This window comes from Macaca fascicularis, chromosome 7 (assembly GCF_037993035.2).
Source record: "Macaca fascicularis isolate 582-1 chromosome 7, T2T-MFA8v1.1".
NCBI classification, from domain to species: Eukaryota; Metazoa; Chordata; class Mammalia; order Primates; family Cercopithecidae; genus Macaca; species Macaca fascicularis.
In genome coordinates this window covers 99,174,197-99,199,317 of record NC_088381.1, presented here as the reverse complement: position 1 = coordinate 99,199,317, position 25,121 = coordinate 99,174,197, and the positions used below count along the sequence as shown (strand labels likewise).

Below are 25,121 nucleotides of genomic sequence, written 5' to 3'. Positions count from 1 at the left end.
CATTGCCTGGCTAATTATTTTTCTTGTGAAGATAGGGTCTCACTCTGTTGCCCAGGCTTGTCCTTTTTTTTTTTTTTTTTCCCAAAAAGACATGGTCTTTCTTTATTGCCCAGACTGCAGTGCAGTGGTGTGATCCTAGCTTACTCCTAGGCTGATCTTGAACTTCTGGCCTCAATTGGTCCTCCCAGCTTAGCCTTCTGAGTCTTTGGGATTACAGGCATGAGCCACTGTGCCCAGCCTCACAGACTTTTTTACTACAACATTTTAATAAATTTCACTCTCCAGTGTGAGACTATTTTGACTACCTCTAACCACTATAGTATACTACCTCTTGGAAGACTATTATCAGCTACTGAGTTATAAAAGTAGTATGTAGGCCGGGCGTGGTGGCTCAAGCCTGTAATCCCAGCACTTTGGGAGGCCGAGACGGGCGGATCACGAGGTCAGGAGATCGAGACCATCCTGGCTAACGGTGAAACCCAGTCTCTACTAAAAAATACAAAAAACTAGCCAGGTGTGGTGTCAAGCGCCTGTCGTCCCAGTTACTCGGGAGGCTGAGGCAGGAGAATGGCATGAACCCAGGAGGCGGAGCTTGCAGTGAGCCGAGATCATGCTACTGCACTCCATCTCAAAAAAAAAAGAAAAAAAAAGTAGTATGTAGCCTTTTTTTTTTTTTTTGAGACTGAGTCTCACTCTGTCGCCCAGGCTAGAGTGCAGTGGCGTAATCTCGGCTCACTGCAACCTCCGCCTCCTGGGTTCAAGCAATTCTTCTGCCTCAGCCTCCCGAGTAGCTGTGACTACAGGCACGTGCCACCACGCCTGGTTAATTTTTTGCATTTTTAGTAGAGATGGGGTTCCAGTGTGCTAGCCAGGATGGTCTCAATCTCCTGACTTTGTGATCTACCCGCCTTAGCCTCCCAAAGTGCTGGGATTACAGGCGTGAGCCACCGCACCCGGCCGTATGTAGCATTTTTAAGAGAGAGACTCCTGTAAGAAAACTTTTTTGGGTAATTATGGATTTAAAAGGATGGTTGCTCAAAACTAAAAGTAAATTCAAATTCTGTACAGCTATACTTGAATAATCTTACATTGTTGTCACATGTGCTCTACAAAAAATTATGAGGTTGTTGTGTACTACTTCATATACCAGTATTTAACCTTGAAAACTTAATTTTTTATCGTTTCCTTTATGACAGTCCTATTATGTAGTCTACATGAATGAGAATTCTTTATCGTTTACATTTATTTTATGTAAGAATTAATTCAAGAGATTATTATTAGCTGCTATCATTTAGTAATTTATAAACTGATATGCTTTTTTTTAAAACTTGTTCTTCTATATGTAAATAGATTATTATGACATTAGCAGAGGATTTGCTGTGTTCTGCTGCTCAAAACAGTCGCCTTTCAGCTCAGCGCACACAAGCTGGATGGTTGCTGATTGCTGCTCTGATGACATTAGGTAACAGTCTGTAGAAGGTTTACATACCTTGAAATACTTTGTGTTTTCTGAGTGAAAGGATTCTTGTATGTGATTTGATGAAACTAACTTTTAATACGTACTAGAATTTAAATAGCCACACAAACATTTTTCTTCTAGTAGTCACCTTAAAAAGCCTTTTACTTTCTTTATTGCTTAAAACCTTTTGAGACCTCTCTTGATTTTCTCTTCTGGATTAGATTGTAAGTCTCAAGTAGGACAAGCTGATTTACTAATCATCTTTCAGGCTTAACTCTGAACGACTGTGGCTTTTTCAAAAATCATTGACATCCATCTTCAGAAAAAAAAATTTCCACAATATAGGCAAAAGAACATATCCATAGCATGGGAATCCAGTTCTATAATTGTTTGAGGATTCATAACAGCCAATAAGGTTGCTACATTGAAGGGACTGAATTTCACTTAAATTATATTTATTAAAAAACAGTAATTGTTTTACAGTCATGACTATTTATATCCTGTAAATTTTTGAGACAGGGTCTCACTCTGTCACACGAGCTGGAGTGCAGTGGCATGATCATGGCTTACTGCAGCCTTGACCTCCTGGACCCAAGTGATCCTCCTACCCAGGCGTGCAACATCATGCCTGGCTAATATTTAAAATTTTTTTGTAGAGATGGGGTCTCACTATGTTACCCAGGCTGGTCTTGAACTCGTGGGCTCAAGCAGTCCTTCCACCTTGGCCTCCCAAAGTGTTGGGATTATAAGCATGAGCCACTGAAAACTTTATTTATTTATGTATTTATTTATTTATTTGTTGCCCAGTCTAATGAAACTTAATTTTATTACTTTATTACACCTATATTTTAAGTCTCTGTTGTCATACAAATTATAGCTCACATATAAAACAACTGGCTGAGGCAGGGCATGGTGGCTCATGCTTATAATCCTAGCACTTTGGGAGGCTGAGGTGGGTGGATCACTTGAGGTCAGGAGTTCAAGATCCGCCTGGCCAACAAGGTGAAACTGCATCTCTACTAAAATACAAAAATTAGCCGGGCCTGGTGGCGCATGCCTGTAGTCCCAGCTACTCGGCAAGCTGAGGCAAGAGAATTGCTTGAACCCAGGAGGTGGAGGTTGCAGTGAAGTGAGATTGCACCACTGCACTCCAGCTTGGATGACAGAGCAAGACTCCCTCTCAAAAACAAAACAAAACAAAAACAAATAAGTCGGGCGCAGTGGCTCACACCTGTAATCCTAGCACTTTGGGAGGCCTAGGCGGGCGGATCATCTGAGGTCAGGAGTTCGAGACCAGCCTGGCCAACATGGTGAAACTTTGCTTGTACTAAAAAAAATACAAAAATTAGCCAGGTGCGGTGGCATGTGCCTGTAGTCCCAGCTACAGGGGAGACTGAGGCAGGAGAATTGCTTGAACCCAGGAGGCAGAGGTTGCAGTGAGCTGAGATCATGCCACTGCACTCCAGCCTGGGTGACAGAGCAAGACTCTGTCTCGAAAAATAAAAATAATAAATAATAATAAAATAAAGCAACTGGCTGGATTTGGCCAATAAATCATTTTGACACCTATAAAGTAATTTGACCTAAAGGAGCTTAAATGAGAATAAACAGTCATTAATGAAGAACTACTTTAAGTAGTGTTCTTAAGATGATTAAAGAGATTTATTGAACTAGATCAGGTTTAGCCTCAAGGAGCCAAATTTGGCCTGCCATCAATATTTGTTACACAGCCTGTGAGCTAAGAACAGTTTTTATATTTATTAATGGTTGGGAAAAAAATATATTTTGTGATACATGAGAATCATGTGAAAGTCATGTTTCAGCATTCATAGTTTTATTTGCGTACAACCACACTTGTTAGTGGATTGTCTGTGACCTTTAGGTGTACAGTGGCAGAGTTGAGTAATTGCAACAGAAAGTATGTGGCTCTCAAAGCCTCAAATGTTTACTATCTGCCCCTTTACAGAAAGTGTTTGTTAGCCCAAAGCATAAATCATCATTTCACAGTGTGCTGGGAATAATGTAGTCAAGCTTTTATTTGCTTATTGCTGGATGTTCATGCCCGCCGTATTGAAGTTCCTGGTGAATTAAGGAGGAAATAAACTATCTAATCGCATTTTGATAAACAAGAGATTTTAAAACAAGGTAATTGTGTTGGAGGAAGACAACAAGAGGTCCTTTCTCCTGTACATCATATTTTACTGCATATTAATAATCAGCATACAAAAAGGGATTAAAAGTTTTAGTTAAGGTTTTATTTAATTACTCTGTTTTCTTGGGTTTTACTCATTTTTCTTAACTGTTCTTTCCCTTTATTATCGATTTTTATTCTTATTCATTTATTTATTTATTTGAGACAGGGTCTCACTCTGTCATCCAGGCTGGAGTGCAGTGGTACAATCATGACTCACTGCAGCCTCGACCTCTGCAGGCTCAGGTGATCCACCTGCCTCAGCCTCTTGTGGGACTGTGCACCACCACGCCTGGCTAATTTTTTTGTAAAGATGGGGTTTTGTCATGTTGCCCAGGTTGGTCTTAAACTCCTGGACTCAAGCAATCTGCCTGCCTTGACCTCCCAAAGTTCTGGGACTACAGGAGTGAGTCACTGCACCTGGGCTATTATCAATTTTTAGAATGCGTTAGTATCATAGCAACTTTCAGGGGGGACCAGTGAGGTTTTTGTTTTTAGGTATCATTATGAGCTCATGGAATTTTATAGATTTATATGTTTTAATCACTTGCGATCATTATTCCTTTCGATCATCAAATTGTCTCATCTTTGATCGTTGGGAGTCCCTTCAGGTTGGTTCATTTGTCCTTTTAACATGAACCTAGCATTCTTTGATAATGTGTTTTTGCATGCAAGATGTCCCAGGTTTTACATTGTACATTTTCTGCCTTAGGCTTGCCATCAGCCATTTCTCCAAGAAACCTTGATTCCTTTTGTGGGAAATAGAATTTTTTTTTTTTTTTTAATTTTTTTAGGAGACAGGGTCTCACCGTGTTACCAGACTGGAGTACAGTGGCACCATCATAGCTCACTGCAGCCTTGAATGCCAGGTTCATGCAGTCCTCCTGCCGCAGCCTCCTAACTAGCTAGGACTATAGGTTTGCACCTCTACACTCAGCTAATTTTTAAATTTTTTTTGTAGAGAGGGGATCTTGCTGTTTCCCTGGCTGATAATACTTGAACTCCAGGGCTTAAGTGATCCTCCTGCCTTGCCATTCCAAAGTGCTTGGATTACAGGCATGGGCCACGGTGCCCAGCTGGGAATGAGTTTTAGACAGCAGTCTTAGTGCTTTGTTAATTTTTGCTTTGCATTTTAAACATGTCTTCTCTGTTTTTATCATTCCCTTTATAATTTATAATTTTCTTCATTATTTCACTGTGAACTAATGTAAACACAAAATACATTCATTCCTTGAATGTGAACTACACACTTAAACCTTTTTTGATATACTTCCCAGTTTATCTGATGCCATATAAAAAAACTTGGATTTCCAGATTCCTCCATATCTTGTCTCTCTGTGGATGGCTCATAAGGTGTGTGTGTATGTGTGTTGTGTTTGCTAGATACATTATAATAATAAGTATTTATTTATTTAAAGAAAGGCCCTTGTTCTGTTACAGGGGCACAGTCAGACCATAGCTTGCTGCAGCCTTGATCTCTTAGGCTCAAATGATCCTTCTGCCTCAGCCTCCCAAGTAGTTGGGACTACAGGCATGTGCTACCACTCCGAACTAACTTTTTACTTTTTTGTAGAGAGATTTTGGTATGTTGACCTGGCTGGTCTCAAATGCCTGGCCTCAAGCAATCCTTCAGCCTCAGCCTCTCAGAGTGCTGGGATTACAGTCATGAGCCACCTTGCCCAGCTCTAAGTGCTGTTCTGTGTATAAACTGATATACACCTCAGAAACTGTCCTTTGAATAAAATACTGTTACTCTCCCCATTTATGGATGAAGAGATTGAGGCACAAAAAGGTTAAATAACTCATCCAGGTTTACACAACTAATAAGTGGATGGAGCCAGAATGTTAATCTAGGCAGTCTCCCTCCAAAGCCAAATGCAGTTCTGAGCTATGGGTTTGGAACAGAAGAAAGACATACAGTCAGCGGAATGTGGGAGTAAGAAGTAGAGAGTGCTTATTGAAGAAGTTTAAGGTAACTCCAGAAATTTAAAGAAGAGTACCTGGGGAGAAAAGCTATGGGTTTGGGTTTTTAAAAAATTGATAATGTTATTGCACGTTGTTTTGTATTATTACTGGGTTTGTGTCATGATTCCTTCAGTTCATAAATGTTGCTCTGAAACCTTTTTTTAACAAAAAATATTCTATTCAGACATTTTATATCTGATTTTTGACCTGGAACAAGTTGCTATCAGAAGGTAGCATTATTCTGAAGATCAAGAATACAGTTGGCTCACATCTGTAATTCCAGCAATTTGGGAGGCTGAAGTGGGTGGATTGCTTGAGCCCAGGAGTTCAGACCTGCTTGGGCAACATGGCAAGACCCCATCTCTACAAAAAAATACAAAAATTAGCTGGGTGTGGTGGCACGCACATGTAGTCCCAGCTACTCAGGAGGCTGAGGTGGAAGGATCACTTAAGCTCAGGGGGGTTGAGATTGAGATTGCAGTGAGCTGTGATCATGCCACTGCACTACTAAACTCCAACCTGGGGGACAGAGAAAGAACCTGTCTCAAAAAGCATGCTATGTTGTTTGTTACTATAATAATTGTACCTTGCATTTATGTGGTCCATTACAGCTTTTCAGAGTTCTTTAAAGTGCATTCTATCATATGGACCTGACAAGCCCTTAAAGACAAGCATTACAGGGGGTTTTAGCTTCGTTTAATATGTAGATGAAACTGAGTCTCAAAGGCGACATAGCAGTAGTGGAGGAGCTGACGCTAGAGCCCAGCCTATACCATTAGTTCTTTGTTTTTCTTCTCTGTACTCCAGCACCATCAGATAATAATTCATTCAGTAATAATTTGGAACCTGAAGATAATTTGGAACCTGAAGAAGGGACAAAATATTGCAATAATGAATTAAAATGTTTAGGAGAGAAGTTCCTGCTTAATAATAGAGTTTTAAAGAGTGACAACCTTGGATTCTCTTTCAAGTGACAAGTTGAATAAATTACAGGTCCTGCAGTTGTTAGCCATCACCTTGCTCGTGTTCTGCTGTTGTGGAAGTGTGTCTTTCCAGCATCTCCTAAAGATCTAGAAACAGAAAAGAGCCGAGGAGATTCGTTTACATGGCAGGTAACCCTGGAAGGACGAGCTGGTGCACTGTGTGGTAGGTTGGATTTAGTCTTGTCTCTCCCTTTCCTTTGGCTTTTTACCCACCTTTTATCTTTAACATGTACTTGTATGTTTTATTTAACGTGAGGCAGGGGGATATGCCACTAATGATTTTTTTTTTGTAACTGAACAAAAAATTTTTAACTGATTAATTGGTAATGATAAACTGGTGTATGATATAATAAACCAGATTTGAGAGTTAAGATACATGTTTTATTAGGTGCAGTCCAGTTAAAAACTGTCAACATTGTTTTGTCTTAGGTAAGCATTCATTCCTCTTTTCAGAAATACTAAGGTTTGGTTTAATTACCATTAAGAATGGTTTCCATTTAGCCTATACAGTTGACCCTTAAACAGCATAGAGGTTAAAGATGCCAGTGCCCCTCAAAGTCAAAAAATCTGTGTCTAACTTTTAACTCCCCAAAAATGTATCTAATATCCTACTGTTGACCAGAAACCTTACTGATAACATAAATAGTCAATTACCACTTTTTTTTTTTTTTTTTTTTTTTTTTAAACAGGGTCTCACTGTTGCCCAGGCTAGAATGTTGTGGTGTGAACACAGCTCACTGCAGTCTTGGCCTGCAGAGCTAAAGTGATGCTCTCACCTCAGCCTCCCAAGTAGCTGAGACCACAGGTGTATGCCACCATGCCCAGCTAATTTTTAAACTTTTTGTAGAGAGGGAGTCTCACTATGCTGCCCAGGCTGGTCTTGAACCCCTGACCTCAAGCAATCCTCCCACCTCAGCCTCCCAAAGTGTTGGGATTACAGGCGTGAGTCACCACACCCAACCCCACATATTTTGTATGTTGTATATATTATATACTGTATTCTTAGGGTAAGCTAGACAAAAGAAAAATGTTATTAAGAAAATCATAGGGAAGAGAAAATATATTTACTATTCATTACACGGAAGTAGATCATCATAAAGGTCTTCATCCTCATCGTCTTTATGTTGAGAAGGCAGAGGAGGGGTTGATCTACTTCTGTCAGCGGAGGCAGATGCAGAAGAGGTGGAGCAGGTGGAAGGGGAGGCAGGAGAGGTAGGCACACTCGGTGTGGCATCTGTTGAAAAAAATCCACGTATAAATAGACCTGGGAAGTTCACATTTGTGGTGTTCAAGGGTCACCTGTATATGAAAGTTGTACCTTCTACAATATATAGACTGTTAAAAGTAATGTTTTGGCTGGGCGCAGTGGCTCACACTTGTAATTTCAGCACTTTGGGAGGCTGAGGCGGGCGGATCACCTGAAGTCAGGAGTTCGAGACCAGCCAGGCCAACATGGTGCAACTCCGTCTCTATTAAAAATACAAAAAAAATAGCCGGATGTGGTGGCAGGTGCCTGTAATCCCAGCTACTCGGGAGGCTGAGACAGGAGAATCGTTTGAACCCCAGAGGCAGAGGTTGTAGTGAGCTGAGAATGTGCCATTGCACTCCAGCCTGGATGACAAGAGTAAAACTCTGTCTCAAAAATAAAATAAAATAATAATGTTTCACCATGAAGGGTGAGATCCCTGGAAAGATGTGGAAGCATTGGTTTTGGTTTTTATTCAAGGCATTTTTACTCTTAAAGACCACTTTTGAAATTGATCTTAGCCAGATTCAGTGGCTCACGACTAATCCCAGCATTTTTGGAGGCTGAGATGAGTGGATTGCTTGAGTTCAGGAGTTCAAGACCAGCCTGGACAACATGGTGAAATCCTCTCTCTACAAAAAATGCAAAAACTAGCCAGACATGATGGAGCATGCCTGTAGGCTGGGGTGGGAGGATTACCTGAGCCTGGGAGATGGAGGCTTTGGTGAGTTATGATTGCACCACTGCATTTCAGCCTGGGCAACGGTGAGATTCTGTCTCAAAGGGTCCAGGGGTGGGGGAGGTGGGGGCAGGAGGGAGGCAGGGAGGGAGAAAGAGAGAGAGAGAGAGAAAGAGAAGAATTGATCAGTCTGACTTTGTTTTTTGTTTTTGAGACGGAGTTTCGTTCTTGTTGCCCAGGCTGGAGTGCAATGGCGCGATCTTGGCTTACCACAACCCCTGCCTCCCGGGTTCAAGTGATTCTCCTGCCTCAGCCTCCTGAGTAGCTGGGATTACAGGCATGCACCACCATGCTCGGCTAATTTTGTATTTTTAGTAGGGACGGATTTCTTCATGTTGGTCAGGCTGGTCTCAAACTCCGGACCTCAGGTGATCTGCTCTCCTCAGCCTCCCGAAGTGCTAGGATTATAGGTGTGAGTCACTGCGCCTGGCCCAGTCTGACTTAAAAATACTCATCTTATTCTACGTACATCTTATTCTATGTACAAAAGTAATTCATTATAGAAAGTTATTTATTTCGGGCTGGACGCCGTGTCTCACTCGTATAATCCCAGCACTTTGGGAGACCCAGGCAGACAGATCAGTCACTTGAGGCCAGGAGTTCGAGACCAAGCCTGGTCAACATGGTGAAACCCCGTCTCTTCTAAAAATTCAAAAACTAGCCGGGAGTGGTAGCACACACTATTTGTTTCAGATAACATCTGTAAAAACCAAACATGCTGACTTGAAAGTCAATGTGATTCCACGGAACTAGTTGTAGAGCTGGAAAACTTGAGAGTCTAAGCTGATTTTTTTTTTTTTTTGCTTCTAAGCTTGAGGGCTGAGTAAAAGTAAAACCTTAGGACAGCAGCATTTTGTGAATACGGTTATTGCTTCATCTTAGTAATCCTAGAGAGTCTTTTTTTTTAAGTATGATTAGGAGTAGAAGGCACTATGTACCTTTTTATACTACAGTTTCAGGAATTTTTTTATTTTAGCAAATTGCTTTATTACTCTAACAAGAATGCTAATGTTATACCATAATCAAATGTGCCTTTCATGGTTGATTACAGTATGCCCAAGTAAAAGTCTGTTTTCCTTTTCAGCTATCAAGAGCTTTGTTTCCCACTGTGGTGATCTCCTTACTGAGGAAGTAATTCAGCGTCTTCTTCCACCACTTCCTTGTGCTGTGGATTTGCTAACTCAGTAAGGATCGACTATTTAGATTTGATAAAATTTTCTAAGAGGAATTAGTTGCCCTCTGATTATGTAATATTCCTTAAGTACATTAATAAGGCAAATTTCTATAGTTGGTGAATGATTTTATAGAGGAAGGCAATCAGTTAGTTATATGATTTTTTTTTAGGCTAAGGTCTTGAATGAAAATTACATATTAAAGGGGAAGGAAATTTTGGGGGGAATAATCTACCTTACAGGCAGATTTAACAAGAAAATAACTATTAAGACTCTTAACCTTTTCAGGTATGCATTTTATTGGTTTGTTAGAGTATTCAGTGTTCATGAGAACCAGATGCTTCTAACAGTTTCAATTTTTTGTTTGTTTATATTTTTCATAAGTTTGAGTTATACATGTATGATTAAAACGTATAGAGAAAAGCCAATATATAATGTGAGCACTCGTAATTTCCAAATTAATAAAACATGTGAAAGTTCTTTGAAAAAAGCATCTAATGATTAACACTTTATATGTACAGAAAAATACGTTTAAGATATGGCTTATAAGGTATAATAATAAAATGTGCACTTGTGAATCCAACACACCCTGAGCAGAGGTTTGCAAATGTTTCTTCTGAAGGACCAGATAGTAAATATTTTAGTATATACAGACTATGAAGTCTGTATTGCAGCTACTCAACTCTGTCATTGCAGCTCAAAAGCAGTCATAGATAATAGGTGAATGAATGAATGAATGTGGCTATGTTCCAATAAAACTTTATTTACAAAAACAGGCAGTGGGTCATAATTTGGCTACCACTGGACTAGAGCATTAATGATACTATTGAAGGTGTCTCTGTGCCCCTCTCCAGCACCATTCTTTCTGCCTTCCTTTAGAGGCAACCATTAATCTGAATTTTATAGTTGTCATTTCCTTGTCTTTTAAAAAAATGTATCACATATTTTTGTTTCTTAAAATAGCACATTGTTTAGATTTGCTTGGTTTTTGATCAGGCAAAAATTACTGTCCTGTTTCTGGGACTTGCTTTTGTTATTCAACATTATGTTTCTAAGTTTTACCTTTGTTTAAGTTCATTCATTTTGGTTACTGTATAATATTTAATTGTGCGAATATACAACAACATATTGATTCTCTTGTCCATGGACTTCTGAGTTATTTCTAGTTTTCTGCTTTTAAAGCTAATGTATTTTTATGTTCAACTTCAGAAAATAATACCAAATTATTTTTCAGTGTTCTTCTGTATTTCTACCAATAGTGTAAGTATCCTTTGACCACTTTTTCACCAACACTTTCTCAGATATCAATTCTACCCCATCCAATAGGTATAAAATGATATCAATTGTATATCGGTTTCCTGACGGTTTAAGTATAATTTTATGTGTTTGTTTTTTCTCAGTATTTCCCCTCCCCATCCTATGAAATGCCTATTCATTCATATCTTTAACCTATCTTTCTTTTAGGTTGTCTTTTTGTTATTAATTTATAAGAAATTCTTCCTTTTTTTTTTTTTTTTGAGACGGAGTCTCGCTGTGTTGCCCAGGCTGGAATGCAGTGGCCGGATCTCAGCTCACTGCAAGCTCTTCCTTCCGGGTTTATGCCATTCTCCTGCTTCAGCCTCCTGAGTAGCTGGGACTACAGGCGCCCGCCACCTCGCCCGGCTAGTTTTTTGTATTTTTTTTTTTTTAGTAGAGACGGGTTTTCACCGTGTTAGCCAGGATGGTCTCGATCTCCTGACCTCATGATCCGCCCGTCTCGGCCTCCGAAAGTGCTGGGATTATAGGCTTGAGCCACTGCGCCCGGCCTCTTCCTTTTTTTTTTTTTTTTTGAGATGGAGTCTGGCTCTGTCACCCAGGCTGGAGTGCAGTGGCATGATCTCGGGTCACAGCAACCTCCACCTCCCAGGTCCCCGTTCAAGCGATTCTTCTGCCTCAGCTTCCTCAGTAGCTGGAATTACAGGCACACACCATCATGCCCAGCTAATTTTTGTATTTTTAGTGGAGACGGGATTTCACCATGTTGACCAGGCTGGTCTCAAACTCCTGACCTCAGGTGATAAACCCACCTCGGCCTCCCAAAGTTCTGGGATTACAGGCATGAGCCACTGCGTCCAGCCGTTTTTGGGATTTTTTTGAGACAGAGTTTTGCTCTGTTGCCCAGGCTGGAGTACCTTGGTGTGATCTCCACTCACTGCAATCTCCACCTCCTGGTTTCAAATGATTCTCCTGCCTCAGTCTCCCTAGTAACTGGGATTATAGGCATGCACGACTACGCCTGGCTAATTTTTGTATTTTTAGTAGAGACAGGATTTTGCCACGTTGGCCAGGCTGGTTTCGAACTTCTGGCCTCAAATGATCTGCCCGCCTCAGCCTCCCAAAGTGCTGGGATTACAAGCATGAGCCACCATGCTCAGCCTTTTTTGTTGTTGTTGAGACAGGGTCTTGCTCTGTCACCCAGGCTGGAGTGCAGTAGTGTGATCATGGTTCACTGCAGCCCCAAGCTCCCAGGCTTAAGTGATCCTCCCACCTAAGCCTCCCAAGTAACTGGAACTACAGGTGTGCACCACCACACCCAGCTAACTTTTTACTTTTTTTGTAGACACAGGGCCTCACTATGTTGCCTAGAGTGGTCTCAAATTCCCGGGCTCAAGCGATCTTCCCGCCTCGACCTCCCAAAGTGCTTAGATTATCTTGTGAGTCACCATGCCTGGCCTACATATTTCTGAGACTATTCTTTAGCTGTTCATTAAAATGTTAAAAATGTCTTCTAATTTTTTTTATTAATATGCATTTATTATTTAAATGTCAGATGTATCAGTCTTTTACTCTTTGGTTAGTACTTTTTTTCTTTTTGTTTAAAAATTCTTCCTGGCTGGGGGCAGTGGCTCATGCCTGTAATCCTAGTGCTTTGTGAGGCCGAGGTGAGAGGATTGCTTGAGACCAGGGGTTTGAGACCAGCCTGAGCAACATAGCGAGGTCTCATCTCTACCAAAATAAATAAATAAATAAATGAATAAAGCCAGACGTAGTGGTGCTCACTAGTAGCCCTAGCTACACAGGAGGCTGAGGTGAGAATGGTTGCTTGAGCATTGCAGTTCAAGGCTGTAGTCTTGATTGCGCCACTTCTCTCCATCCTGGATGACAGAGCGAGACCCCAGTTCAAAAAAAAAAAAAAAAAAGTCTTCCTTACTGCAAAGTTGTATTTTCTTATATTTCTCTCTGAAGTGTTTGAAGGTTTGTCTTTCATATTTAAGTCATCTGGAACTGATTTTTCTATTTGGAGTGAGCTTGGGATCTGTCTTAGTTCATCTGTGCTGTTATGCTGCTATCACAAAATACCTGAGGCTGGATAATTTATTAAAAAACAGACACTAGGTCAGGAGATCGAGACCATCCTGGCTAACACAGTGAAACCCCGTCTCTACTAAAAATACAAAAAATTAGCCGGGCACGGTGGCGGGTGCCTGTAGTCCCAGCTACTCAGGAGGCTGAGGCAGGAGAATGGCCTGAACCCGGGGGGCAGAGCTTGCAGTGAGCCGAGATTGCGCCACTGCACTCCAGCCTGAGCGACAGAGCGAGACTCCGTCTCAAAAAAAAAAAAAAAAAAAAAAAAAAAAAAAACCAGACACTTATTTCTAACAGTTCTGGAGGCAGGAGTCCAAGATAAGACACCAGCAGATTGGTGTCTGGTGAGAACCAGCTGTTTGCCTCCAAGATGGCACCTTGTTGCTACATTCTCTAGAGGGGAGGAACTCTGTGCCTTCTTCATCTGGCAAAGGGATAGAAGGGCAAAAAAAAGGGCCAGACTCCCTCCATGAAGCCCTTTAATAATGACTTTAATCCATTTGTGAGGGCTTTGCCTTCATGACCTAAACACCTACCAAAAGGCCCTACCTCCCAACAGTACTGCATTGGGGATTAAGTTTCGAATACATGAATTTTGGAGGACACATTCAGACCATAGCAGGATTCAATTTCGTTTTCTTTTTAAATGTGGATAACAAACTGTCCCGTACTTTACTAAAAAAATCCATACTTCCTTCAATGATTGCCATTCACTTCTGTCATGTATTATATTCTCATTTATGCATGATCTATGCCTGTGGTCTCTATTGGTGTGTTTATTTATATGCCAACATGTTATCTTTATAATACATTTTGTATGTTAGATTAAGCCTTTTGACCTTATTCCTCTTTAGACATATTTTGGCCCTTCATGCACTTTTGATCTTCTACTGAAATTTTATTTGGGGCTGGGCACAGTGGCTCACGCTATCCTAGCATTTTGGGAGGCTGAGGTGGGCGAATCATTTGAGGTCAGAAGTTCAAGACTAGCCTGGCCAACATGGTGAAACCCCGTCTGTACTAAAAAAAAAAAAAAAAAAAAATTAGCTGGGCATAGTGGCACATGCCTGTAATCCCAGCTACTCAGGAGGCTGAGGCAGGAGAATCGCCTGAAACCAGGAGACAGAGGCCACAGTGAGCCAAGATCATGCCACTGCACTCCAGCCTGGGTAACAGAGTGAGACTCCATCTCAAAAAAAATAACAATAATAAGATAAATTTTATTTAAGATTGCATTGAATCTGTGGATAAATTTGAAGATAATTCATAGTTTTACAATACCCATGAACATGATACCTCTTTACTATTATTGAGGTATTTTACAAAGTTTAAATTTTTTTCTAAATAAAGGTCTTACAAGTCTTTTTAAAAACTTTACTCCCAGGTACTTTGTATTTTTGTTGTAATTATTAAATAGATGGGTATATAGTATATATAGTTTGTTTATTGCTGCCTTATAAAAATGTATTTGATTTTATATCCAACCACCTTACTGAATTTTCTCATATCAAACATTTATTTGTAGATTCATCTAGATTTTTCCTTTTACAATATTGTTTCTCTCTTCTTTATGTGCTAACTATGTTAGAGAACTGCCATTTAAAACTAAATAGAAAGGGTTAAATAAAGGGAATGCTTTTCATGTTTTACTGATAGAATGATGTTTGCTCCAGCTTTTTTAGTAGCTACTCTATCAGATTAAGAGAGTAACCTTCTATTCCTAGTTTGGTTTGGTGAAAGTTTCTTAAAATGAATGGGTTTTACACTCCTACCATGGGTGCAAGCTTTGTCTCAGAGCCTTGTGTTGGTATTGATATTTGTGTGCCTACTCTGGTTTCAACTTATGTCTTGTTTCATTTTTTTTAAATGTATGTTTGCTTGCTTTCATTGGCATAGGGGTTGATTGGCCTTAGAAAAGTCTCTTTCTATAAGTATAAAATGCAAATTGTCTTTTATCCTGATAAAAGATTTATTTATACTTATTTATACTTACCTAAGTAAGTAGCAGGAAGGCCCTGCAGGGAGTATAATCTGCCCTCCTAATGAAAGCAGAAACCAATAAAAATGCTTTTCTAAATTCTTACTTTGTTCTATTCATCTTTTTAAAAAACATACACATGCACGTCTCCAAACTAAATTTTTTTATAGTTAAAATAAGTGAATGTTGCAGGATTTTTAGAAATATAATTTCCTAACATCTTGTGAATATGATTGAAAGACTTTTCATATGTTAGCTATTTATTTCTGATCTGGCCTTAGAGAAATATAAAAATGCAGTGGATTTATTCTTAACTTTGGTAACTAAAAAATTCTACTGAAATAGAGGTTTTTGTTTTTGTTTTGAGACACTATATCAGTCTGTCGCCCAGGATGGAGTGCAGTGGTGCAGTCATAGCTCACTGTATCCTCAAACTCCTGGGCTCAAGTGATCATCTGGCCTCAGCCTCCCAAAGTGCTGGAATTACAGGCATGAGCCACCATGCCCGGCCCTACCCAGGTGTTACAATTATGTTTGCTAAGTAGTATTTACCAAGCTGAAAGATACTAAATGGAACCAGCATTTTAAAATATGCAGTGATAAGTCAATAGATAACTCCCCTTTCTTCTAGAGACTAGAAATAGCAAGCATTAGTTTTCTAGAAGGTGCAGTTGGCCAGGCATGGTAGCTCATGCCTGTAATCCTCACACTTTAGGAGGCCAAGGTGGGTGGATTACTTGAGCTCAGGAGTTTCAGACCAGCCTGGGGAACATAGTGAAACCCCATCTCTACAAAAAATATAAAAATTTAGCCAGACATGGTGGCCCACACCTGTGGTCCTAGCTGCTTGGGAGCCTGAGGTGGGAGGTTCACTTGAGCACAGGAGGTTGAGGCTGCAATGAGCTGAGATCACACCACTACACTCCAGCCTGGGCAATGGAGCAAGACCCTGTCTCGACAACAAAAACAAAAAAGAAAGTACAGCCTGGGCGCGGTGGCTCACACCTGTATCCCAGCACTTTGGGAGGCCGAGGCGGGTGGATCACGAGGTCAGCAGATCGGACCGTCCTGGCTAACATGATGAAACCCCCACTCTACTAAAAATACAAAAAATTAGCCAGGCGTGGTGGCACTTGCCTGTAGTCCCAGCTACTCGGGAGGCTGAGGCAGGAGAATCACTTGAACCCGGGAGGCAGAGGTTGCAGTGAGCCTAGATCGCGCCACTGCACTCCAGCCTGGGCGACAGAGGAAGAGTTCGTCTCAGAAAGCAAAATAACAAAAAAAAAGAAAGTACAAATGACTCAACATTGTGAGAATTTCTTAGAGAACCTAGAAAGCTCATGCCATAACAGTTTAGCAGATTTATTCCAGTGACATAATAAAAGTAATTTCATTGAACTTCTGTATAGCTAAGGATGAAAACCATACTCTAGTTGATAACATAGCTTGTTAAGAGTAGTATTCCTGGCCGGGTGTGGTGGCTCACACCTGTAATCCCAGCACTTTGGGAGGCCGATGTGGGTGGATCACGAGGTCAGGAGTTGAAGACCACCCTGGCCAATATGGAGAAACCCCGTCTCTACTAATAATACAAAAATTAGCTGGGCATGGTGGCGCATGCCTATAGTCCCAGCTACTCGGGAGGCTGAGGCAGAAGAATTGCTTGAACCCAGGAGGCGGAGGTTGCAGTGAACCGAGATCTTACCACTACCACTCCAGCCTGGGTAACAGAGTGAGACTGCATTTCAAAACAAAACAAACAAACAAAAAACAGTAGTAGTCCTTCAGCAAATATTTGTTGAATGAATGAGCATTGGTAAAGTGATGTCTTAACACCAATAGGAAAGGTGAATAGAAGATAAAGAAGAGTACATGAAAATGAAAGGAGAGAGTGTGAAGAAAGATCATATTTTGTGGCCAGGTGTGGTGGCTTGGGCCTGTAATCCTAGCACTTTGGGAGGCCGAGGTGGGAGGATTGCTTGAGCCCAGGAGTTTGAAACCAGCCTGGGCAACGTGGCAAAACCCGTCTGTACCAAAAATACAAAATAAAATTAGCCAGGCATGGTGGTGCAACCCTGTAGTTTCCAGCTACTCAGGAATCTGAAGTGGGAGGGTGGTTTGAGCCCAGAAGACAGAGGTTGCAGTGAGCCAAGACCATGCCACTGCATCCCAGTCTGGGCTACAGAGCTGGACCCTGTCTCAGAAAAGAAAAGTAAAGCAGCACTAATGTTTGTTAGTAAGTTACATAACTAATTTATATGTTAAGATGTTAAGCTGTCAATTTTTGTGTATTGTTATATAACTTAACCACTTAAGATACACTTTTTCTTTTATTTTAAGGCTTTCTTCAATACTAAAAATGTATGGAAGTCCTTTGAAAACACCATCAGTGGTTTATAGACAAAGACTTTATGAACTGTTGATTTTATTACCTCCTGAGACCTATGAAGGTATGTGCCTTAGACTAAAATGTTTTATTTGTGACTAATATGGTTCCTGGAACATTACTGTCACTCATTAAATATTTAAATGAATTATAATGGCAGTTATTTAGTGCCTTGTTTCTAGGAGGTTTAGGGAGTTCAGTCCTAATCCATGTGTTCACCATCTTATAGTAAAGAAATACATTTGGGGTTTTGTTTTTGTTTTAATTTTTTTGAGACAGGATCTCACTCTCTCACCCAAGCTGGTGTGCAGTGGTATGCAATCATGACTCACTTCAGCCTTGATCTTGGGCTCAAATGACCCTCCAGCCTCAGCCTGCTGGGTAGCTGGGCCTACAGGCACACCACCATGCCCAGCTAATTTTTTGTATTTTTGGTAGAGACGGGGTTTCGCCATGTTGCCCAAGCTGGTCTCAAACTCCTGGGCTCAAGCAATTCTCCCGCCTTGGCCTCCCAAAGTGCTGGGATTACAGGTGTGAGCTATTTAGCCCAGCCTAAAATAAGTTAAAAAAAAAAAAAAAAAAAAAACAGGCTGGGCGCGGTGGCTCAAGCCTGTAATCCCAGCACTTTGGGAGGCCGAGACGGGCGGATCACGAGGTCAGGAGATCGAGACCATCCTGGCTAACCCGGTCAAACCCTGTCTCTACTAAAAAATACCAAAAAAACTAGCCGAGTGAGGTGGCGGGCGCCTGTAGTCCCAGCTGCTCGGAAGGCTGAGGCAGGAGAATGGCGTGAACCCGGGAGGCGGAGCTTGCAGTGAGCTGAGATCCAGCCACTGCACTCCAGCCTGGACGACAGAGCGAGACTCCATCTCAAAAAAAAGAAAAAAAACTCCTTCTTAAGGCCAGGCACTGTGTTAGAAATTGTATGTATCAAATCTCATTTATCCTAGGATGATACAGTGAGCGAGTTACATTTTTCTTATTTGGCAAAAGGTTTAGGTTACAAAACCAACTCAAGAGCACATATCAGGTAAAGAGTGGAATCAAGATTAAAACATAAATTTACCTCATGCTGTGCTGCTGCCTTTTCTAAGTAACCTACTTAAGAGACTTAACAATCATAGCTTAGTGATATGTCTATCTTATTCTTTGCCATCTATCAATTTAAAAGTTACTTGCTAGATATCTAGTAAAAAGCTGAGAGATAATTTCTATGTTTCACAGCTCAGATAACTGTTAGGTTGTGACAAAAGCAATTTCCTTCAGATTTTTACAATAGTATCTTGAAATTTATTTTCAGACTAAAATAAAAATTTTTTTTTTTTGAGACGGCATCTTGCTCTGTCGCCCAAGCTGGAGTGCAGTGGCGTGATCTCGGCTCACTGAAACCTCTGCCTCCTGTGTTCAAGCGATTCTCCTGCCTCAGGCTCCTGAGTAGCTGGAACTACAGGCATGCACTACCAAGCCTGGCTAATTTTTTTGTATTTTTAATAGAGACGGGGTTTCACCACGTTGGCCAGGCTGGTCTCACACTCCTTACCTCAGATGAGCCACCCTCCTCAGCCTCCCAAAGCGCTAGGATTACCGGTGTGAACTCCTGACCTCAGGTGATTCACCCTCCTTGGCCTCCTGAAGTTCTAGGATTGCAGGCATGAGCCACTGTGCCCGGCCAAAAGGACTGCTGCTCAACTCTTCAATAAGTATTTAGGAATACAAGAATCTTGACTTAAAATGTACAGTGTATCTTCTGATAAATAATAATGGAAGCTTTTTTTTTTTTTTTTTTTTTTTTTGGAGACAGGGCCTCACTCGGCCACCCAGGCTAGAGTGCAGTTGTGTGATCTTGGCTCGCTGCAGCCTCAACCTCCCAGGCTCAAGTGATCCTCCCACCTCAGCCTCCCAAGTAGCTGGGCCTGCAGGTGTGCACCACCACTCCCAGCTAGTTTTGTTTTGTTTTGTTTTTAAAATCCTTTGTAGAGATGAGGTTTTGCTATGCTGCCCAGGTTGTTCTCAAATTTCTGGGCTTAAGTGATCCTCCCGCCTCGGCCTCTCAAAGTGTTGGGATTATAGGCATGAGCCACTGGGCCTGGCCTGATGATGTAAGTCTTACCCTTGAAAAAACTTGAATTAGAGGAAAAAGTCTTGAAGTCTTCTACTTTTTTTTTTTTTTTTTAACTTGGATTTTCTCAGAGTTGGAGTTTGGAAATGCAATCAGGAGTCCTAAAGAAATAAGGAATATACATATATATATTTCAAATCAGTTCCAGAGTGTTCATTAGGAGACAAAGTCAGGACTTGCTGTGAACTTCTGGAAAAAACAAACTCTAGGCCAGGTACATTCGCTCACACCTATAATCCAGCTCATTGGGAGGCTGAGGCAAACGGATCATTTGAGGTCAGGAATTCGAGACCAGCCTGGCCAACATGATGAAATCCCGTCTCTACTAAAAATACACAAAATAATTAGCTGGGCATGGTGGCACATGCCTGTAGTCCCAACTACTCAGGAGGCTGAGGCAGGAGAATCCTTTGAACCCAGTAGGCAAAGGTTGCAGTCAGCCAAGATCACATCACTGCACTCCAGCCTGGGTGGCAGAGATTCTGTCTCTAAATAAATAAATAAAGTTCTGATTTTATCAGTTCCTCCAATGTGTTGTCAAAGAGTCAGTGTCTAGGACATAATAAGAAATTGCTTTTGCCACGTGGAATGTATCTAAGAATTGAAACAACTTTTCTTCATGACTGTCCAGCAGATGTAGATGTCTTAGAGTGACTTAGTTTTCCGAAGGATTGGCGTAAAAATTGAGTTCTTAGTTTTTATTTCCTGTCTTAGTTTAGGTATGGATTTCTTTTCAAATATCTTAATATTCTCTACACTGAAAATAACTCATCAGCAAGTTAGTCATGCATTTTTATACAAAAGCTTATTTGCATTTCAAAATTATCTTAATTATCTTTAGGTACTTTTTCCAGGGACAGTTGGGAAAGTAATCACTTTTAACTGAGAAGTAGAGATTTTCTACTATTTTCACACATAGCTGTAGGAACAAACATACCTTGTATATTGTACTACCAACAGAATTATTTTGCTGAGTGTCATATACATAAACTTAGACATTCCTTTGAGCAACTCTCATTTGCTCAATCTTTATGACTTCATTGATCCCTGTCCACTCTTCCTAATTCCTGTACGTAAGCTCTCCTTTCCCTAAATTTAATAGTGCTTTTGTTTTTATCTTTTATGAAACATAATAGTTCCTACCTTCCTATTATAGTTATATGTATGTATTGGTATCCCATAGTGTATACTTTCTTGAAAGGAAGATTAAATATAATAAAATCTTTCTCTGTAGCTTATTAAACACAATCTGGATGGATGAGTGATTCAGCACAGTGGTTAAAAGCTCAAATTCTGGAGCCCAATTAACTGGGTGTCAGTCTGACAGCTGTGTGATCACCATATGATCTCTGGCAAGTAATAAATTCCCGATTCCTGTTTCCTTACCTGTGAAACAACATACTAACCTGACGTTATTAGGTTACTATGAGGGTTATATGTAAAGCTTTTAGTACCTTTCCCGACACATATTAAGTATTCAGTAAGCCAAGCACTGGGTGTAATCTCAGCTATTCAGGAGGCTGAGACAGGAGGATCACTTAGGCTTGGATTTAGAGATTAGCCTGGGCAATATTGTGAGACCCCATCTGTTAAAAAACAAAAAGTAAACTTCAATAAATATTTGTTGTTACCACTGTTACTGCTGCTAATGATACAGAAAGTGATGGCAAGTAAACCCTTCCTAACTCATCCTACCGCTTCTGATCATTGGATGTCACCCCAGTCCTCATTTCATCCTGATGCAATTGTTCGAAGAAACACTTCGAAGAGTGTAAACATTTTTCTAAGGGAATTTCCTGCAGTACTTAAGTTACAAACTGGCAAAAACCATTTAAGCTCTCTGTGGATAAGATTTTTTGATAACCCAGCAGAAATTAGGATAAAACATCTTTGAGGTGATAATTGCAGTCAATGTGATAAATGGATCAGCTTTTCAAAGTGTATATGTTAGAGAGGCAACCATATGTTGTCTCTTGTGTTATGGGAGAACACAATACCACTTATGAACTAACCTGCACCCACCCTGCCCACCACCAAAAACAAAAATGAGCCCCTTCTAGATCCAACTACCAATTTATTTTTTTTTTAAAGTACAGATAGAAGAACAAATTAAGCTATACCAGGGGCCTATAATCATAAAAACTCAGACTGTAGAAAATTGTACGAAACAAATAACCTTGTTTCTTCAAATAAATTGCCAAAGAGGGGAAAGGTATAGGGAGAATACTAAATTGAAAGAGACAAGATAAACTAGCTGCAATGTGTACACTTTACCTAGATCTAGAAGCAACAAAAACAGGTGTTTTTGAGATAGTTGGAAATTTGAATACTGAATGGGTATCTGATGTTCAGTGGTTTTTTTTTTTTTTAAACAACATGAGATTATATAGCAGGATTTTGTTCAAAATAAAATGTGTTTCACTTTAATGATACACAATGAAATATTTATGAATGAAATGATGTGCTGCCTAGGGTTTTCTTAAAAATAATGTGGAGGAATGTGGGATCGGGAATGGGGATGTAGGTGAAATAATACTGTTGCAGCTGGTAAAGGTGAATAATGAGCGTATGCTGGAAAGGGTAGGGGCAGGCATCATCATAGTACTATAATTTATTTATGTTTGAAATTTTCCATAATAACATGTCTAAGTTTTTTCAGGCTAATTCTTTTTTTCTTTTTTCTTTTTTTTTTTTTTTTTTGCGTGAGGTGGACTCTCATTCTGTTGCCCAGGCTAGAGTGCGGTGGCTGATTTCTGCTCACTGCAACCTCTGCCTCCCGGATTCAACCGATTCTCCTGCCTCAGCCTCTGAGTAGCTGGGATTACAGGCACCCGCCACCATGCCCAGCTAATTTTTGTGTTTTTAGTAGAGATAGGGTTTTGCCATGTTTGGCCAGGCTGGTCTTGATCTCCTGACCTCAAGTGATCCCCCTACCTTCATCTCCCAAAGTGCTAGGATTACAGGTGTGAGCCACCATGCCCGGTCTCAGGCTAATTCTTATAAATTTTTTCAGACTGTGCTTTTTTAAAAAACAAACCTGCTTTTGTAAATCTATTTTTACATCTATTTTTATATTTCATGTCATTTTTATACCATCAGGTATGTACACACACACACACACATACACACATACTTTGAGATTTTCTTTTAGTATCAATTCTTAACCTTGTGACTAGCAACACATAGTTGAGCCAGTCATTTCTAGGGCAGTTTTCAAGAATGAGAAATAAAATCTTCGGCTGTGATATGTTAAAGTTGGCCAGTGGGTGCATTAAAGCTCAACCTGAGTTTTAAACCCCATACTCTCACCAGATAACCAATAGTACTAATTGCTCTTTTTCTGTGACTCAGCAGGAAACCTCTGTGCTATCCTCAAAGAGCTGGCTGCTGACTTGACTGCCCCTGATATTCAGGTGTCAGCATCTACATTTTTACTTCCACCCCTCTGTCATCAGGATGATCTTTTGATATTAAGTCCTTTGTTACAAGAGACTGACCATAGATTTATTGAAGAACAGGTATGGCCATTTTTTACTCTTGAGTAGATTCAATCTGTGAACAGTGATCTTAAAACCTTATATACTTTTTTTCCCTTTTAGCTCCTGCTTGGTAATGGTGTTGCTTGCGGAAGTCTTGAATATGACCCTTATTTGATTTATGAGAAAGATGTAGAGGGAGATTCAGTGCCTAAGCCCCTGCCTCCAGCACTATCAGTTATTAGTTCTGCAGCCAAGCTCTTTGGGGTTGTATGCGCTCATGTGGGAGAAACTCAAAGGTAAATATCTTCAATGGTTCAGTGAATGGAAAATAGAGAACTGGTGGGTAAGAAGAATGTTGCCAGAGATCTCATTAGCGTAAATAATTTCTTATAAATGACAGGTGAAGGTGAAATAAAAGTTCTTGTTTTATTATTCATTTGACTAATATTTAATAAGAAATGATTTAAATGCCTAAAACCACTAGAACTGTTGTGGATACAATACTTTGCCCACAGTTAGCTTATCGTCTAGCTGAAAATACAAATGAAAAATAATGACATAAGAATATTGATTTATGAGCAGTCATTACAAAGACACATACTAGGTTTTTTTTTAGACTAGGTCTCATAGGCTTTCTTACCTTGGAAACTTTTTGGAAGCATTATAGGTCCAGGGATTTGTCTTCAATTGGAGGGATTTTAAATGGTTTTTATCAGTTCACTTAAAGTGAACTTCAGACCCGTGGTCCCCAACCTTTTAGGCACCAGGGACCAGTTCGGCAAAAGACAATTTGTCCACTGGGTAGGGATAGGAAGAGGTTTTGGGATAAAACTGTTCCACCTCGGATTATTAGGCATTGTGAGGGGTGCACATGATCCCTCACATGCACAGTTCATAATAGGGTTCACACTCCTGTGAGAATCTAATGCCGCTGCTGATCTGACAGGAGTTTGGCTCAGATGATAATGCTTACTTGCCTGCCACTCACCTCCTGCTGTGAACCAGTACCAGGCCATGGACCAGTACCAGTCTGTGGCCCAGGGGTTGGGGACCCCGTGCTTTAGAACACACACACATACACACACAAAGATAATAGATGTTTAATTAACTTGATTGTGGTAATCTATTTCACAGTGTATATATGAGCAAAACATCATTAAAAACATCATGTTGTATACCTCATACTATGTAGGGACTTCTATCCTATGCTATTGTATGTGAAAAATTAATAAATACAAGATGGCCTCCCCCAAAAATGGACTTTCGTTTTGAAAAACCAAAGGATGATAATGATTCCTCATTGAGAATGATAGTTTCTTAATTAGTAACTGGACATACACATTTCTCAGGCATCAAAATCCACTATCCAGGAAATTCTGTTACTATCGGAAAAACTAAATGGAAAGTGAATCTCTTTCATAGGCTATTGTGGCTAATAATAGTTTACAAATCACTGTTATCCACACTGATTCATTCATTCATTTCCTGTCTCTCGACCAACAACAATGCATTTGACTAGATCATAGCTTTTATTATATCTTCTTATCCAGTTATGTCTTCCAGAGGATACCAGTTAGAGAATTTACCTTGATGTCTTTGGTGAAGACTTAGAAAAATATTTTAGTTTCATCACCAACACCTCTCTGAAACAGGTCTTAGAATAATTTGCTTTCATTGCGTAGAAAAGTGAATGAAATCTATACTGATTTTTACTAGCTTCAGTTTCAAAAGATGTTTTTTCCAAATGCATTTGTAGTGTTTCCTGTATATACTGTAACTATAAGGTTATGGTGATAAGAGAATATATGACTGAATTGTTAACGAATGAAGAGGAAAATTACAGTGATTTGGAATATTCAAAGAAAGATTCATGGAGAGGATGAAATTTGAACTAGTCTCTAACTACCTTTTTATAGAGCATATAATTACTTTAAAATAATTAATTTGGATTAATATACCAGTAACTACTGTGGATAAAACAGGGCTGGCCTTTTAAGCAAAGTATTTAAATTAAGGATGTTCTTAAATGGTTCCACTACCTTTGATGGGTCTAAAGTGG

At 40.1% G+C, this 25,121-nt stretch overlaps 1 protein-coding gene across 31 annotated transcripts in view; it reads left to right on the top strand.

The window, feature by feature from the left end:
- HEATR5A (HEAT repeat containing 5A) overlaps window positions 1-25,121 on the top strand; it is a 124,416-nt gene that overhangs the window by 37,756 nt on the left and 61,539 nt on the right. For all 31 annotated transcript variants that reach the window (XM_073997204.1, XM_073997199.1, XM_073997193.1 and 28 more), the window contains 6 exons: window positions 1,351-1,462; window positions 6,609-6,761; window positions 9,668-9,767; window positions 17,419-17,528; window positions 22,938-23,101; window positions 23,183-23,358. In XM_073997204.1, coding sequence (XP_073853305.1) covers window positions 1,351-1,462; window positions 6,609-6,761; window positions 9,668-9,767; window positions 17,419-17,528; window positions 22,938-23,101; window positions 23,183-23,358 — 815 coding nt within the window. The remainder of the gene's footprint in view (window positions 1-1,350; window positions 1,463-6,608; window positions 6,762-9,667; window positions 9,768-17,418; window positions 17,529-22,937; window positions 23,102-23,182; window positions 23,359-25,121) is intronic.